This window comes from Anopheles coluzzii, chromosome 2, assembly GCF_943734685.1.
Source record: "Anopheles coluzzii chromosome 2, AcolN3, whole genome shotgun sequence".
NCBI lineage: Eukaryota > Metazoa > Arthropoda > Insecta > Diptera > Culicidae > Anopheles > Anopheles coluzzii.
In genome coordinates, this window is record NC_064670.1 from 118,693,727 (window position 1) to 118,710,168 (window position 16,442).

The following is a 16,442-nucleotide window of genomic DNA, read 5'->3' on the forward strand; positions in this document are numbered from 1 at the left end:
AGAAGGCTATATAGGTCATGATAAGATGAAACTTGTCGAAATACATTGCAAGAAAAGGATAGCAATATAATAATCAGTTTTAATACGCCATCTATTGATCAAACCATTGAAACTGTGGAGCTTTCATTTTTTTTCTATGGATATTCAATTTTCCAGTCGTTTAAGCTTAATCTGTGGCGCTTGGTGGGTTAGCCACACAGTGGAGTTTTCCTCGCTTTGAGAGCTTTCTTCTTCCCTCTGTACTGTTGTATGGTTTCGCATTGAAGTTATGCACCGCTAGCACTAGAACGATGAACGATTTTTTGAATACTAATACTCCAATATGAACCACCAGTACTGAAACAAGTGAGATTTGAGCAATGGTTGTTGGTGTTGATACCCACGTATCTGACCACACGACCATACACATTTGCTCGGAAAGTTAGAAGGGTATATAGGCCATGATTAGATGAAGCTAGGCGAGACACATTGTAAGAAAAGGATAGCTATATAATGATGAGTTATAAAACGCCATCTATTGAGCAAACCAGTGAAGCTATGGTGCTTTCTTTTTTTTCTACGGTTATTTTTTATTTTTCAGTCGTTTTAAGCTTATAACGACTGACTTATCTGTGGCGCTTGGGATCTTGTCTATATCTTATTTAAGATTTATTAAATTTGTCGTATAATAATTATATTTGTTTCCATTTCAAAGTGTTAAGTTTACTACTGTTTTATCCATAGCGGGAAAGTCAATCCAGCCCATGAGGGCCTTGGTTTATAAGAGGTGAACCCAAGACGAAATTTTACACGAGTTACCTTGCTTTCTTTCACACTATTGCTACTGGAAACGAAAACACGGGCTCCGTGTTCATAATACACAATATTAATCACTATCCGATTCGTGCTCTTCCAGTTCTCTGCTCTTCAGGCGTGCTATTAGCTCCTTCGCCGGGTTGAACATACCATTCGTCTGTACGCCACATATCGCACAACGGGACGATTTCTTGTACTGCGCCAAAGCACATCGTTCGCAGAAGTAATGTTTGCATCTGAAATAGAAGATACACCATTTATAAAACTCATCCCCCTGTTCGATTTCGCTCCCACACTTACTTCGTTACAATCGGATCGACGAAACTTTCCCGACAGACGTAACACTTGAACGGTAGCTCCTCATCGTCTGAATGGATCTCGTACTTGGTATCGTCCCCGTCCGAATCATCGCCCCCGTGATTGTGCCCCGAGCCCGCACCCTCCTGCTCCATCTGCCATCCGTGCTTGTAATCGCTACGGTCGTGCAAAAACTTACAGCTATCCCCGAACCCACAGTATCCCGTCTCTTTGTAGTCTTTGCAAATGTCCGGCTGATAGTCCCACCGCACGGTCGACCGAATGTTGGCCGGTGCCCGTATCGGCCCCTTCCGCACCATGCCCGACGCCGCGTTGCCCTGCGCACTGTCCTTCTTCTTGAAGAACTGGGTGTAATTGTTCAACCCCCGGTACACCTTATCGTCCTCCTTGCCCTCCAGCTCCTTGTTGATGTCGATGCTCTTCTGATAGATCGCTTGCGCATCGCGGTCCTTTTCCGTTTCGATCTCCAGCTCGGCCGTTGCGCCCTGGTCGCGCGGACCTTCCGGTTGGGCCGATCGTTTCGATTTGTAGCTCAAGCCGGCACTCTCCTCATCGTCGCTCGAGTGCGACGAGTCGGCGTTCGACGAGCGGGCCTGCTTTTTCCTTAGCGCCGACGTGCTCTGCACGTTCGGGTTCGCCTTCTTGCGCTTATCCTGCACAACGACGACGGAGCTAGATTCCTCTTCCGCTTCATCTAGGACGAGAGAGAGAGAGAGAGTGGGTTCAAAATTAAGCAACTGCCTGTTACAAACACAAATCCCACAAACTACCTGATTCGGACGATTTTTGGCGCTTTCTGGCGCCTTTATTTTTTATATTTCGCTTCACAAACGCAGACATTCTATCGGTTGCCGAAGAAGCGGACACAAATAGCAGACGCGCGTCCAAACGTAAACAACTTCTGTTGGATCAGCTGACAGATGCCCAACTGCTCGAATCGTTTGACAATTCAAAATGAGATTGTCAGATTCGAAAATGATCCGTTACGTTTAGTTTGAAACTATCAGCAGCAATAGTTTTATCGACTCTCTAGTAGACTTTTATTAACGTGAACCGTATCGTAAATCGAGTAAACCTATTTCGGTTATGTGACGTATAAAAAACATGTTTCGGTTGTGATTACTCTTGCACTCCTTCAACAAGCTCGGTTGACGAAATTGTTATCACTTTTGTTTCCACTTCCGTTGCATCAAGTTGCGCAGTCAGAGCGTAAACAATGCGGCGTTGCAAAGTTTAATTTTTTTGATAAGCACAACCGCAACACAACGACCGCCGCATCAGCCCAGCGTGCTGTTGATAATTTTGGATGACTTTCACCCGGTGATAAATTATGGCTACGGCGATGGTAACACCGTCACGGGTGCAGCAAGGTTTCTTTTTTCAAAATGCCTTCACACAGGTAAGCGCACGTTAGGGGTAGGGTTCTTGGTAAAAGATTCCCCTATGGCAATCGAGGCAGCCCTGACAAGAAAAACGAGATAGTGTGCGATTGATCGGTCATGCAATCTGTTAAATATTGCAAAAATAAAGTTTGTTTACAATTTGAAGCGAACGGTAGCCCCCGTGATTTACAACCACCGACAAACCGACGTGACCCCTCGAACAAAATAAGATGCACATTCCGTAGTACTTATTTGGTGGACATCAAGGTGAACATTATTCTGCTCGGCGATGACGGCACCTTAAATATAGCGGATTTTGGTGTGAGCGCGTAGCTTTCGTTTTTCTTGTCAGGGCTGCTTCGATTGCCATAGGGGCGTCTTAAAAATACTTTTACCAAAAAAATTGAACAGCTTTTCAGTTTTCATATTTGTACCAAAATCCTTTATTTTAATTATTATTTCTTAGGCTACGTTCACAAGGAGCATGTGTTTTGAGTATTGCTATAAATTCAGCGTTAAAATATCGCCTCTAAAGTTAAATTAGAGTCTCTAAAATAGTTGCGAAGTGAAGCGTATTTGGTGTCGTTAGGCGGACGGTGGACTAACATTATTGTTCTCTCGCGGTGGTTCAGGTTTCGAATGTTTTTCTGTAAAAGATATGTAAAATGTGTTAAATTTTTTCATCAATTTAACTTCACTTTATCCCATTACTTACCCAACTGTTTCGATAGCAAGTGCTTTTGTAGGGCGGAGATGGGAAATTCTAGCGTGAGAGCAACAATTGCTCCTAGAATGTACGATGCCACTATTACCGAAATTACTTTTGTGTACTGAAAAGACAAAAGCAAAACTGTTTACTAGAGCGTTCGATTGATTATTGCCTTTCCCCTAGCTCACCATAGACACGTGGCTGAAGTACGCAATGTCACGCGTGCCGTAGAAGAAGTTCTTCAGGAAGAACACGTGACTGATGTACGCACAGTACGTCAGGCGCCCCAGCGGGACGAAGAGCGGGAAATTGACCACACTCTTTATGAACCGATTGTAGTTGTAGATGATACCGTACAGAATGATCGCACCAAACAGTGCCCAGGCGTTTTTGTGCAGCGGGAAGAACAGCGCAATCCACAGTGAGGGTTTTTCAAAGTTGTACGAGTAGAAGATCATGCTGAGCATGAGCGTAAGAATGCCGCACGGCACCGTCATGTACCAGAGGAACTTAAGGAACTTTTGAGGAAGAAATAGATTTGATTAATGAAAAAGTTAGCACAATCGGTATCTTCGATACTTACGCCAGATCGATTGCCCTTGTTGTCGGAGGTGCGCACGCGGTAGTACAGATATCCGTAAACTACGCCACCGATGTAGCAGCCAATGTTCGTGTGGAACGGTATGTAGATCTTGTGGTACATCTCATCGAACCAATAGATAAATCGTTCTGCCCTGTGAAATTTATCATATTAAGTTTAGCACAAATGAATACCTCATAAAACACCACACTACTTACTGCAAAGTGACAACAAACACTCCATCGAAGTGGTTGAAGTAAACGACCAGCGCCGGTATCAGGATGGCCACCACACCGGAAACGCTAAAGATGTGTACGACATACTTTTTGTATCTGTAATAAACATTGTTGTTCAAAGGATGCGCTTTTAATCAAATATAATCTTTTAATTCAACAATCCATCCGTCCACATACTTCGTCACAGCCACGAGAATAATAAGCCCCACAGTGAACAGCTGATAGTCACAGGCCAGATACCACGCTTGCTGAAGACACTGTAGAAGGAATATAAAAAAGGTTGAAATAATTATTCACGAAGTAATTCTCATCACTTTGCTAGGATTGGATGTTTCCCAAGACGAAAAATGATACGATCATTAACAAGACACTTCTGGTGTGTTTTATACTACAAAAGGCTAATAAACTCCAGGTACGAATTGCCCAGGAAATTCCCACACAATGACTCATCGTTAGCATTCATCCCCACCTACCGGTTCGTCGGCGTGAACGTAGTTGTTCACGTACAGCAGATTGGTCCACCAGTTCCGTCGGCAAAAGTTACGCTCCACTTCGGCCCCACGTGGCCACAGCGGACCATCCTGTAGCTTCGGCAACCAGGTTGCATGGAGCAGAAGAATAAATGCGTACGCAGGTGTAAGCCTGTTCAACAAAAGACAACACAGAATATGCTTGAACTGCCTTCGCGACTCGATATGATAAATGGTTATGCTATCTACTCCCACCACTACCTACCGGATGTAACGATAGCCAACCGTCACTAAGATGGCAATCCAGCTGATGCGCTTCATCTTCGCCTGCGTGGTGCAGAAGTGTATGCTGAGCAGGAAACCGCTCATCTCGAAGAACGACTGCACGATGATCGACCCATTAATTAGCACGTGGCCAAGTGGGGAGTAGTATTCGGCTTCCCGGTCCTGTGTGTTGGCGAACGAGCTAGCCGTAAACAGATCACCACAATGGCCGACCACCACCAGGCAGAAGGTGAAGAATCGGATCGCTTGGAAAAACTTCAAATCCTCGTTCAGCTGATCCTTCGAGCGGGACACAAGCCGGTACCAGTTGCGGACGAGCGAGAATGAGGTAAGAACCATCGTTTCTACGACGAAGAAGAGGGCCTCGTTAGTATGGTTGAGATAAATGCTTGTAGCAAGAGTAAACTTACTTCGACACGGTAGATCCTTTTTGTAGTGCTCGTTACCAAGCTGCTGGCTTGTGTAGTGATCGTACCACGTTGAGCTGATCACAAGCAGCGCGATCAGGGCCGTGATGATCAGGAAGCTAATGTCCAGCCCATCCATCGGCACGGTACGCTTGGGACCGGTGCAGTACTCGATTTCGGTGTAGCCGGACAGATTGTACTGCTGCCGAAGCGCATAATTCTGACAGATGTTAATCAACCGTCCGTACCGCTCACGATCGCCGCTCACATTGTTGAATGCGTCCGCGTTAATGATGTACTGTGGATAAAGTAGTGTTAAGGATGGAATAGAAAATGAACAAGCTGTAACAGACTGACTGGAGCCGGCGCAATGAATGGAGAGGCTGAGATGAACGAGTCTTGAAGATTATCGTTTTATGAATGAAGTATGAGTATTACGATGAAGTGGTGAGACTAATCCGATTTTATAAAAAATAGAATGTACGCGTATCAGATAATATTATTATTTGAAAAACAGACTATGAAGTGGCGATCATGTGCGATTTTTACACAAACAAATGAACCGTAAATTGATTAATTGTATACCATGTCATGGTGACGTGCAAACAGACCGTCAGCATGGTACTTTCCCGAACGTCAACAGAATCCGACCAGCTTGTTTGGCTAGTAAACAAACCAGACGCCTATCAGAGCTGCTGTAATTTGTTCAAGATGAATGAATTATTTGACGAAACGTTTGGGCGTCAAACCACCACCTGTTGCTGACTAATAACACCGCGCCGCAGCGATACTCACCGGAAAGGGAATGTCAAACTTGTCGACGTACAGCGCATCCGCCGCCTGCCCGTCCAGCGACTGTACCAGCTGGCGGCAGCGTTCGATGCAAAAGCCGCGATCCAGATGATCGTGACGAAAGTGTCGCCTGGTATCGTTTGAGAAAGTCTACATAAATTCCAGAAATAGACAAAAAAAAAAGAATCATAATGGTATGTAAATGATTTCGCTATCAACCAGCTGCTGCGCGCGGTCAAGTTCAAGCGTAACCGGATGGTTGGTCTGGTTTTTTTTTTCTTGTGGGTGGTGAATTAGATCCATAAGGTTGCTATCCTTGCCCTCTCGCACCGGCGACATACCTCGATGAGTCGCCATAGGCTCGACTCTTGATCCGGTTTGATGACCGTTCGTGCGACACAGTAAACGGCATCGTCTGCTAGGGCGAGTGGGGCCTGCGCCACGCACCGGTCGTAGTCATCGTACTCGTAAATCTTTGGCATACGATAGTATTCATCCACTGCGAGGAGAAGAGAGAGAGAGAGGAGAAGGATAGGAGGAGTTAATAGATGAATTCAAGATATGCAAACAAGCGTGCAGTGTGATCATTAAGAGGGACGTTCGCTAATCTCACGATATTGTACTAATTGATTCGCGCAGCGATGATTGATAGTGTAAAACAGAGTGTGACGGAGTGCGCGGAAGCTACAAGCACACGAGTTCAAGGTTGAAGTTCAAAAGTGTTACAATCCCCATGCGGTACACAAATTCAAGTGGAGCGACAACTTCCTTGTACTACATCTCATGAATCTCCTCTACAAACCGAACTAGGTTTGTGGGTCTTACTATGATGATGCAACCAAGTCCCGCTAGGCTATCGCAAACTGTCCTGAGTAGACGCAGGTCTACCAGACAGCGCATATCAGACCCCTCACATGACTCTCCAGGGCATAAACACGTCTCTGCCACGCGCGCGTGCCGGCTGTTAAACCAGTTTTGTAACCCATCACGACTGCAGGGTCACGATCATCTTTTCTTCTCGTTCGAAGAGAAGGGCCTGCCTCTTGTAGTGTTTGCAAAGGAAAAGTACATTTATTTACTTTTGGAAAGGGTTTGACATGATCGTGCTCAGATGTCTATTGCTTCGAAGGAATGCAATTGTTGAGGATATGGGATTTTGATGCAAATATCCTTGAAGAGACCGTGAGATCGATTGCTATTTCCTTAAAGATTTGTTGTTATTCTCCGTATATCTAAACAAAAAGTCTTTCTATAAGACAATGTTATTGCGAGTAAGTAAAAGATCACGTACTCATCACCTAAAGATGATCTCATTGAAGCATTAAGCGAATAATTACACCGACACCGGTGTCGAACAATTTACCCTTTATATCACTTAATTGATTAATGAATCCCATCCACGATCGTTTGTTTTTCCCCCCTGCATCCATACCATTTAGAATAACTTAATCCACTGACATCCCCACTTGAACCTGGTAGGTGTTTGTTTGTCTATTCGCCTCCCCCCGTTGTTTCATCATGCATCATTCTAGACCATTTGGGGAGTTCCCCGGGATGCAGCAAAAAGGTATCGTCGCTGGAATTAGTTTCACTCTGGTTTGGTCGGAAAACCTGTTCCTTGTTGACGGTTTGTGCACAAGGAAGATATCTCGGCGCATCTATGGAAGGTGATTTATCTTGTTTACACTGTGCATAACAAAGACGAACCGTGGCTGTGATGTGATGCGTTGAAATGGGATCCATTTAACCAGCAGTGACCGGCGGTAATCGCGGTTAGATAGGGTTGGTTATGGGTTAATCGATCGATCGGAAGGTAAATGGAAGTTATAGAACAAAGGCACATATTTTAAATGACGATGTAGTTTATTCCAGCAGGAATTACTATTATTCGTTTTACTTTCAAGGGCGTTTCAAGTCATAATATAAGATATTTTTTCCTAATTTTGACAATATTATTTACATTTTGAGCATCCTGCATTCCAACGATCTCCTAATACTTTAAACACTCAGCAAATCTTTTCCCTGAACTACGTTCTAAAACCTAAAACAATAGTTTCATTGTGACTATTTCGCATAACATTTGCATACATCTGTGTGGTTTAACTGTCAGGATGGTGTTTATTACCACCATACAGTAGCCGGAGTAATTGCAGCTTCAGCTGGTGGTTATTAGCGTTTTACGACCACCCCAGTTGAGTAATGATCGTCAATCTGAAATTTAAAACACTGCACGATCGACATACAACCCGCTTCATACATTTTTTTCCTGCTTCTAGAACCTTCTAGACAAACTTGGGTGTGGTAATCGTTGCTTCGTTGCCATTTTTGTAACTAAAGCCATCCCTTAGCCTGGACAGGCAATCTACATACCTAAAAACGCCCAAAAACAGATCCCCCTCAGATATAGGTTTATCTGTTACCAGGTGGAACCGTCCACGTGAATTTTATGACCCACGAGTCAGTGAATGTGATTCGCTCGCAAAACAGGTTTAATTCGCTTCACCATCTTTCGCCTAAAGCGTTTGACTCTCTTTTTCCCCAAATTCAAAAGACACAATTCTGCCCAGAAATGTTCCTGTTCCGCAGGTGATCTCTTAAGGGCTAACCATGGTTTTGCATATCTTTACCAGCATGATCACCTGGATCAGTCTGGTCTGAACTGGTTCTGGTGATGGTTCTTCTTTCCACTCTTTCTACAGCATCTACACGTGGTCAGCTTGGACCACATGTCGCCATCAACCTGTCGGTGTTGGTATTAGAGAAAGAGGATCTTAATTTTTTCCCCTGCTTTGCAAATTGCAAACGTATGTTCCACGAGCTGGGAAAACCGTTTTATTTGCGTGTAGGAGCACACAAACTAGGGCGCAAAGTACATCTTCCAGTGTAATTGCACGAGGGAGTATCCCATCATTAATTTCACTTTGAAAGCATCTTCATGGTTGAAACCGGTTCTACTGAGGTTAGTTAGATTTATTACAGCGCTTGCTTTCCGGGTTTCCCTCTTCACGCCGGAGACTTCAACTCCGTTCTACTGAGGTACTTTTTTCTTATCTTCAAAAAGTCTACAATTTCCCGTTTAAGAATTGTAATGAAGTGACAAGTCTTACAGCACTTTTTAATAGCAACCCTTAACCATCAATCACTACAGAAGCCGTTCCGCTAGCCAACGACGCCCATAGTTTGGATGGCTTTCATTATTTGACTTAACGACTATGTGTGACTCTGGTGAAGTGATCATTCCACGTCACACTGGATCGATTCTGGAACAAGCTGAGATGTCAATGAACTTACAACCCTCTCTGCAAAATGCTAATTGTTTTAGAGACAAAACAAAGCGTCTCAGTAGCTATCACCAGTATGTCTCTTTTTTAGGAAAGATCCTCATTTTACCATTTGAATTTCCAATATCCGGATGGAGTCGGTTTGGGAAACGTTTTTAACACCTGCCGGGTGCGAGCCTGTGTGACATAACTCATCCATCCCAAGAATGGAAGGAATGGCCCGCTAGTGGAAGCTTCTACTACGTTAGCTTAGCCGGCAAAAAGCGCTGTAGAAGCTTCCATCCCACTGCTAATTAGAACATCGTGGTTAAGGTGGTCGATGTGCGTTTCCTCATTGGATGATCATTCCACACACAACGGACTGATCGTATGGTATACCGTTTGATGTGCAAATGAAAACACATAAAATCTTCTCACCAATCTCCGCACGTCCCATTGATGGATGATTCTTGAACGTTGATATCGTGTCTTCTAAACAATACCCTACCCCGCTTTTGTTTTATTATTTTGGAAGGTAAACACGATGCGCTTAAAACAACGCACGTTGAAAACACTTCGAAAAGCACAAATGCGGCGCAAAACCAGAAGGGGGATGGGGAGTCAGAACAGCAGAACAGGAATTAAATAACTCCACACCTTAATGGGGAAAACGCGCGCCGAATTCAACCGTGCCGTTAGGTGCCGTGTGTGGTCCGGTGTGATCCGATGTGATTTAGTTTGAACCGAAATCCTAAAACTGTGGCGACACTTTTTGTAAACCAAAGCCGTGAGTAGGTGATACGAACGCGGGCATAATGTTGCGAAAGGGGAAGTGTGTGAATCACTCACTCATGGTGGTGACCGATCACGACGGTTGCCGGTTGGTTTGCTTCCGGCTGCTGATATGCATTGTAATTTGCTAGCATAATATAATGCGTTGCTTAAGAGGTGGTGAATAGCTTAAGAAAATGTGTTTGTTTTTAAAAGGGCTCCGAGTAACTAATGGTTAAAGGTGATAAGGGTTTGAATAGCAATTTGACACAGTTACTTTAACATTAACTCGTGTTCAAAATGGACCTCTTCCAAGTTGTTGGATTTTATAATAGGAAGGTTGTTTGCTCTCATGCTTATTTTGATTTATTTTTTTATAAAACGATATTAAGTCTATGATAAAGTAATCACAATAAATAAATGCCTAGAACAGTAAAATACAACAGAAAAAAACCACAATAAAGATCAAGTGTTAGATGATATATAGCGAAGAATAACATCATCAACACAATCACAATGAATAAAGACCTGAAGCAGTTAAACAGAATAGAAAAAAACATAACCAAAATCAAATAACGGATGAAATAAACCAACCAATAACACAAAATACTAAAAAATATAATATGACTTGTTGTAATGAATGTAGAAACTTTCTGAATCATAGCCCGTTTTCCAAACAAATTACTCTCACAGGTGCTTGTTAGCGATTGCAACATTAGCCACAAATCGTTTTCGTGTCTAAACGCATCAGTGTAAAATCCGTTAATTAAATGATTTCTCATCTGCACGTCAGTAGAAACCACTCATGCAGCATAGTCAAACAGCATCCCTAAGGGAGAACCCCATTCTAGCCAAACAAACCGGCGGCAATCGGATAAGGTTCCGGGGATCCTTGTCTATAATTTTAGCTCCCGCCAATTAAAAAATGGGTGGAATTTTTTCCCCTCTCATCAATTCCATCAATGAAACCAATCATGTCTGGGGCCGTAGGTGATTTGCTGCCCACAATCATTGTCTAGCGATGAACCGTGCCGTAATCGATGAGCAATGCAGACAGCACAGCTCAACACAGCATTGGCATCCTACATGCAACTACGTGCCAAAGATAGGCAAGATAGGCATTTATATTGGGCAATTGTTTCGGGCTTGGAGGACTGTCCCAGCGCCACGCGGCACTGTGTGACCGGAATTAACAAAGCTCGATAAATCCGAGCACGCATCAAACCTGGCTTCGAAAGGGTGGAGGATCAGTAAGCAGGTCAACGGTTGCATTATATTGCTCTTCTTTAGCATTTAGTGCGTAAGAGAAAGAGTGTGAGGTCCACTATTTTAATGCGACAAAGTCACGCTCTTAACCTAATTGTAACTTTATTCGACTCGATCGTGACGCCCTTGACCTTGGCTGCGTAGCGCCGCGTTGGTCACATTACACATAAGGGTGATAATTTACATTGTCAAAACCCTTCCCGGTTTATCAATTTTCTCACCAATTCAAGTAAATGTATTCTCGTTTTTGGACGCTTCACTTCGAAAACGGAAGAAAAATATAAAAACGATACGTTTATTCGTTTGTTGATTTATGATTTATGCAAGCTGATTGATGCTGATTGCAGTGCCGTAGTGTTGCTTTGCTAATGAGCAGCAAATAGCTGTGCCCACTGTATCTATCACAACAGCACTGTTCCGTTCGGGCTACTGTGAGCCCTTAAGGGGCCTATAATCGCAGGTCGAAGTCATTAACACGTTCCCCACATACACACTCTCGCCCGCGCGGTATGGTTGAGATGATGTGCAATCAGTCGTAAAATGAAGACATCTCGCTCGTGAGTTCAGAATCGACAACGAATTGTGCATCGAAAGAACTCTCGCTGACAGTCAATGGTGGGAAATTATGAAAATATAAAAATGGAACCGTATATCACACAAAAGGCTCAAACGAATGCGAAGTACTGCAATTTGTATGTTAATGAAGCATTCCGAGATTCCGGAAACGCGTAGCCTAAAAACCCGTTCTGTATCACCTGTAAGGAAGTGGCACATTCCTCTATTGATCCGTTTTATTAGGACTGTAAAGCGAAGGTCTCTCCTGTGCCGGCAAGAGAGAAGACCGGTGCGATAGTGCGATTCATGCAGAACTATAAAAAAAGCCTCCGCCACAAATATGCTATCTAAACAGAAGCATACTCAACATGGGAAAATTGGACGGGCGAGTAAACAACGGTATGAGTAATGCTTGTGGTAGAGCAAATTGCGTATCACAGCTAGATGAAGAAAACCCAACGACTGATCCATTAGTGTGCAAAAGTGTGCTATCTTAATCCGGAATTGAAACTTAATATCGAGACCCAACGTAAGCGGTGTAAACAACCACACCCGGGAGCACGATTTGGGGTGGAAAATGTAAAGCGAAAGAACGCCACGTTTAGAATATTCTACGCGTGTAAAAGCGTAACAGAATGAACCCCCGTTTTCGCCGCTTTACAGTAAACAGCATCTCAAAATCTTCGTAAACACATCGGTTCTTCTTGATGGTTTGACATCGTTTTGAGCTTGAAATAAATTAAAACCTTCTCTTGTGGGAGACACCGGTTCCATTAGCACCGAGGGAAACGAATTAGCGCTGGCCGCGAATCTGCACGAGAATCGGCTCAACTGGCGAAATTTGGTTAATTTGCCGTTCGGTTGAAATGTAAAGCTCTTGGCTTTATGTGTTTTGTTTGATCCTAAAATGAATGCAAAATGTTATTGCTATAAAAATATACAAAAGGTTGAATGATTTATACAAAAGATGAAAATAATTTTGAATATATTTTCTTCATAAATGCAGAACCTTTGTGATTAAAATAAATCATACTTTTCATGAATTTTGAGTTTAAGAAATGATCCACTTAAGGTAATTTTAGTCTACTTCATAATTCACTAAACACACTTCAAATGCTCTTAAAAATTTACTATGTGTTTTTCTTGGTTGGACATTAGTTTGAGTGAATAATTATACATTTTCAATATATTCAATACAGATTTAACGTTTTCAAACATGTTTCCCACGTCAGCTCTGTTTCAGCGAATGCGTGCAAAATTTAAATATGTTTATTTGCTTTTAACGACTATCAGAAACTGATAGCACGTATAAGAGCCAGCTTTCACTCCCAATGTCATGCTTTACTTTCCAATCCTTTGAAGACATTTCTAGATGCTATTGGCATTTATTTTGCGTTCCTTTTAGCATTGGGTTTCTCCTTCACTTATAGACACATACCACAAGTATATTTGCACAAACAATGTAATATTAGAACAGATTTTTTTTGAACACTTACATTGCACGAACTCAGCCTCACTGTGTTGTACAAATGCTGCAATTAGCAACACAGCGAATAGCCAAACGATAGATCGGGAAGCCATTTTCGATTGGATCACAATTTTGTACATTTTTCCCCTCATCACCACATCACATTCCATGCCAACTGAGCCCCAACCTCACTATTCGCTCAAACGCTTCACTGTTTATTATTCCACTGTCACACACAGCCACAGTAATGTAACAATTTATAATCATACGGTTACAAGCAAAATCAAACTATTCGCCCCTCGAGCTCCAATACCATTCAGTTTCTCCCGACGTGCGATCGTGCGAATGCTCCGGACTCGACTGACGCTTGCCGATCCGTTCCAGTGGCGTTTTGGTTAGAATCACCCTTCGCGTATCCCTATCGGTGTGCTATATACATCGGTTGCGAAACCGATCCCGCCGCCGCAATGAAGATGGGTTACGATCAAGTGACAACGCGCTGCGGTACGCATGAGCTGAGCGATCGTGAGGCGTGGAAATTCAAACGTACGGACTCTACGGTGAGATGGTTCTCACGCTCGCCCCTGTGTGAGTGGTGAGCAGTGAGATGGTTTTGTGAGTGCGTGGTTGCACGGTTCGTTTCAACCGAAAAGGTATCAACGAATGGGATGTTATCAATTCGAAAAAAATTTGTGGGATTTTTTTTAAACTAATGAAAATAATTTCATGAGTTGAATGTTGATTTTGAGAATGTTTTTACAAACCGATAAATATACTATGAATACCCCAAATACGGCATAACATAATCGAATAATCAATTAGTCGATCAATTCAATCAGAATATGACGCTACAAAGAACTAGTAAAGAATAATTAATAATTAAAAATGCACTCCCTACTTTTCCACGTCATACCAAACCGCTAACACCGAGTCGCCGGGCTTGCCAGCTGTATCGTCACTACGATGACTTGCACATTTGGTGCTAATTTATGAGTGGAATATCCGGCGAAAAGAAAAACATTTGAATAAATAAATAAAAAGGCAGAATGAATGAATTTCTTTGTGTTGAGGATGAGTATTTTTTATTTCGATGTTTAGTCTCCGCATGAAACTGAACGTACGGTCGGCAGCATCCGATCAAATTGAAATGGTTCGTGCGATCATTCGTAGGTTAGAAATTGCACTATAATATCAACGTCCAGTACGGTACGGCGATATAAATTCAGGCGATAATTGATACCGTAAGCATCAAATTTTCTGCAACTGAAGAAGAAGTAATGCAAAAGAAGGTCAAGAGGGTTCAAATCGGATGCACAGTTTGACAGTAGTAGCGTCAACAACACCGCTCGAAAAGTGTAACGAACGCTAATTGATGAAATGGTGATGCACGATTGACCCTGATACTGATCGCGTCCTTGGGACGGCGTTTGGTCGTTAGATTGTGTTTGATAACGAACAGAGATCGTCGCTCCTAGCTGATAATCGGACACGAAAAGAACGTTAATAAAGTGTAGTGTAAGAACAAATTTAAATAAATTTAAATTCTTATTCGTCCTGTACGCGTTTATACCCAATAAAGCTCATTCACGTCACGGAAGTTCGCTCCCCAAATGAGGACATAGAAGAATAGGATTGATTGTTTACAGCTAAGAATTGACCTTTGTGGTGTGTTCTATCACTGAGTCAGCATGGTGCGTAGGAGCTCACTCAAGCCCGGCATAACGGCCACCCATAGGATCCGGATGATATTGTTTACGGAAGAAGGAAAAAAAAACAGAACCAGTTTTCCCACCGTACGAATATTTTTGCAACATAAGAAAGAACTACACAAAAACAAAAATCCCCGTTTGATTCGGTTTCTGCGGAAAGGTTCGTCGTGTGTCGCTGCGCTCAAGTCTTTCGGTTCGGTTTCGGCGCGCCGCTCTGCTATGGATTTTATTACTGCACTCGCACACATTCCGCGTGGAACGAACCAATCGGGGATACTTGATGCCCGTGACGTCAAACGAAAAGACGGAGCGGGGTGAAAGTTACGATGTTTATCGGGACAGTTTTCTTTCGTGGTTATGTTGGTATTTTGGTTTTGAAAATCTCCTACCATGGTTATGATCTTGCTTTGGTTTTAAAAATGCAAAGAGAACGGGTTATTGAATGATTTATTTTTAACTAAATGATGCAATTTAAATAAGTGTTGATAATTGGACGATATTTTGAATTGTTTCTGATGAATATGAGGTTTACAAAATGTACTCATGCCGCTTATAGTTCACTTTGCCTCCCAGCAAGGCCTGCGTTGATTAGCGTTTGATTGGTACCATTGGTTCCACTTTCTCGATCTGTATGGTTCGACTTTTGCTCTATGGGAGACGTAATAAACAAAACAATTTCATTGACAATCAACAAACAATTTCTTCCACTTACCTTTAAAGCTTCCAAAAAGATGATTCTGCAGCGCAGTAGTGGGGAGCTCAATGAGCATACAAAGCACCAATGCCATCAGGCAGGACATAACCGTTGCTCCAAACACCAGAGAAAGCTGTAAATGCAAAGTGATCGATAGTAAGTATCAACATGACCTCCTTCGCCCGCCTGCCTGCCAGACTACTTTACCGTCAGTAAGTCACTGTAATGAACCGGTCCGCGTGCAGTGAAAAACATGAGACGCATCACGAACGGATGCACCAGGTACGCACCGTACGCCAACCGGCCAAGCGGTTCAAAGAACGGATAGTTAAGCATACGCTTGAACACCCCATTCACACCGTAAATCAGGCCCAGAATCACGATCCCTGTACCGATGCCATACAGATTCTTCGACACGACAAAGTACGCAGCCATCCAGACCGATGGCGTGGGGAAGTCATTCACGTAGAACATGTACGACGGCAGCATCGAGAGGAATACGATCGCGAAGGTAAGATACCACACGATGCTAAATACTTTACTTTGCGCCAGATTGATCGACCGCTTCTGCAGCTCGTTGTAGATAACGCCCGTCAGGACGCCCTGGATGTAGTTGCCGAAGTTGATGTGCGTCGGGATGTATGCGTGCAGGTAGTACTTGTCGTACCAAAAGATATACCGTTGGGCTCTGCGATGTGAAAAAAGTGAACAGATAGTTTGAGTGGTTAGTTTCATCTCCTAGTGC

At 43.1% G+C, this 16,442-nt stretch overlaps 3 protein-coding genes across 3 annotated transcripts; all 3 read right to left on the minus strand.

The window, feature by feature from the left end:
• Nucleotides 1-626: 626 nt before the first annotated feature.
• LOC120952745 (E3 ubiquitin-protein ligase RNF113A) lies at nucleotides 627-2,010 on the minus strand. The gene is made up of 3 exons (XM_049607876.1): nucleotides 1,884-2,010; nucleotides 1,096-1,807; nucleotides 627-1,031 (listed from the first exon to the last, which is right to left on the minus strand). Exons 1-3 carry the CDS (start codon nucleotides 1,951-1,953, stop codon nucleotides 866-868), a joined length of 948 nt encoding a protein of 315 aa, XP_049463833.1. The 5' UTR covers nucleotides 1,954-2,010; the 3' UTR covers nucleotides 627-865.
• Nucleotides 2,011-2,909: 899 nt separating this feature from the next.
• Nucleotides 2,910-13,704, minus strand: LOC120951785 (nose resistant to fluoxetine protein 6-like). The gene is made up of 12 exons (XM_040370707.2): nucleotides 13,323-13,704; nucleotides 6,316-6,473; nucleotides 5,978-6,124; nucleotides 5,186-5,480; nucleotides 4,756-5,119; nucleotides 4,494-4,662; nucleotides 4,198-4,277; nucleotides 4,003-4,116; nucleotides 3,788-3,938; nucleotides 3,393-3,722; nucleotides 3,211-3,325; nucleotides 2,910-3,142 (listed from the first exon to the last, which is right to left on the minus strand). Exons 1-12 carry the CDS (start codon nucleotides 13,462-13,464, stop codon nucleotides 3,081-3,083), a joined length of 2,127 nt encoding a protein of 708 aa, XP_040226641.2. The 5' UTR covers nucleotides 13,465-13,704; the 3' UTR covers nucleotides 2,910-3,080.
• Nucleotides 13,705-15,836: 2,132 nt separating this feature from the next.
• LOC120951565 (nose resistant to fluoxetine protein 6-like) lies at nucleotides 15,837-16,432 on the minus strand. The gene has a single exon (XM_040370346.2). It carries the CDS (start codon nucleotides 16,430-16,432, stop codon nucleotides 15,896-15,898), a length of 537 nt encoding a protein of 178 aa, XP_040226280.2. The 3' UTR covers nucleotides 15,837-15,895.
• Nucleotides 16,433-16,442: the final 10 nt, after the last annotated feature.

Bases quoted from the DNA above. Each gene is read 5' to 3' on its own strand.
- LOC120952745 (XM_049607876.1), bottom strand. From the start codon at position 1,953: ATGTCTGCGTTTGTGAAGCGAAATATAAAAAATAAAGGCGCCAGAAAG. The intron at 1,808-1,883 runs GTAGTTTGTGGG...CTCTCGTCCTAG, and splicing joins CCAAAAATCGTCCGAATCAG to ATGAAGCGGAAGAGGAATCT. The intron at 1,032-1,095 runs GTAAGTGTGGGA...CTTCTATTTCAG, and splicing joins GTCGATCCGATTGTAACGAA to ATGCAAACATTACTTCTGCG.
- LOC120951785 (XM_040370707.2), bottom strand. From the start codon at position 13,464: ATGGAATGTGATGTGGTGATGAGGGGAAAAATGTACAAAATTGTGATC. The intron at 6,125-6,315 runs GTATGTCGCCGG...GAATTTATGTAG, and splicing joins GCCTATGGCGACTCATCGAG to ACTTTCTCAAACGATACCAG. The intron at 4,278-4,493 runs GTAGGTGGGGAT...TTCCTTCTACAG, and splicing joins ACGTTCACGCCGACGAACCG to TGTCTTCAGCAAGCGTGGTA.
- LOC120951565 (XM_040370346.2), bottom strand. From the start codon at position 16,432: ATGAAACTAACCACTCAAACTATCTGTTCACTTTTTTCACATCGCAGA.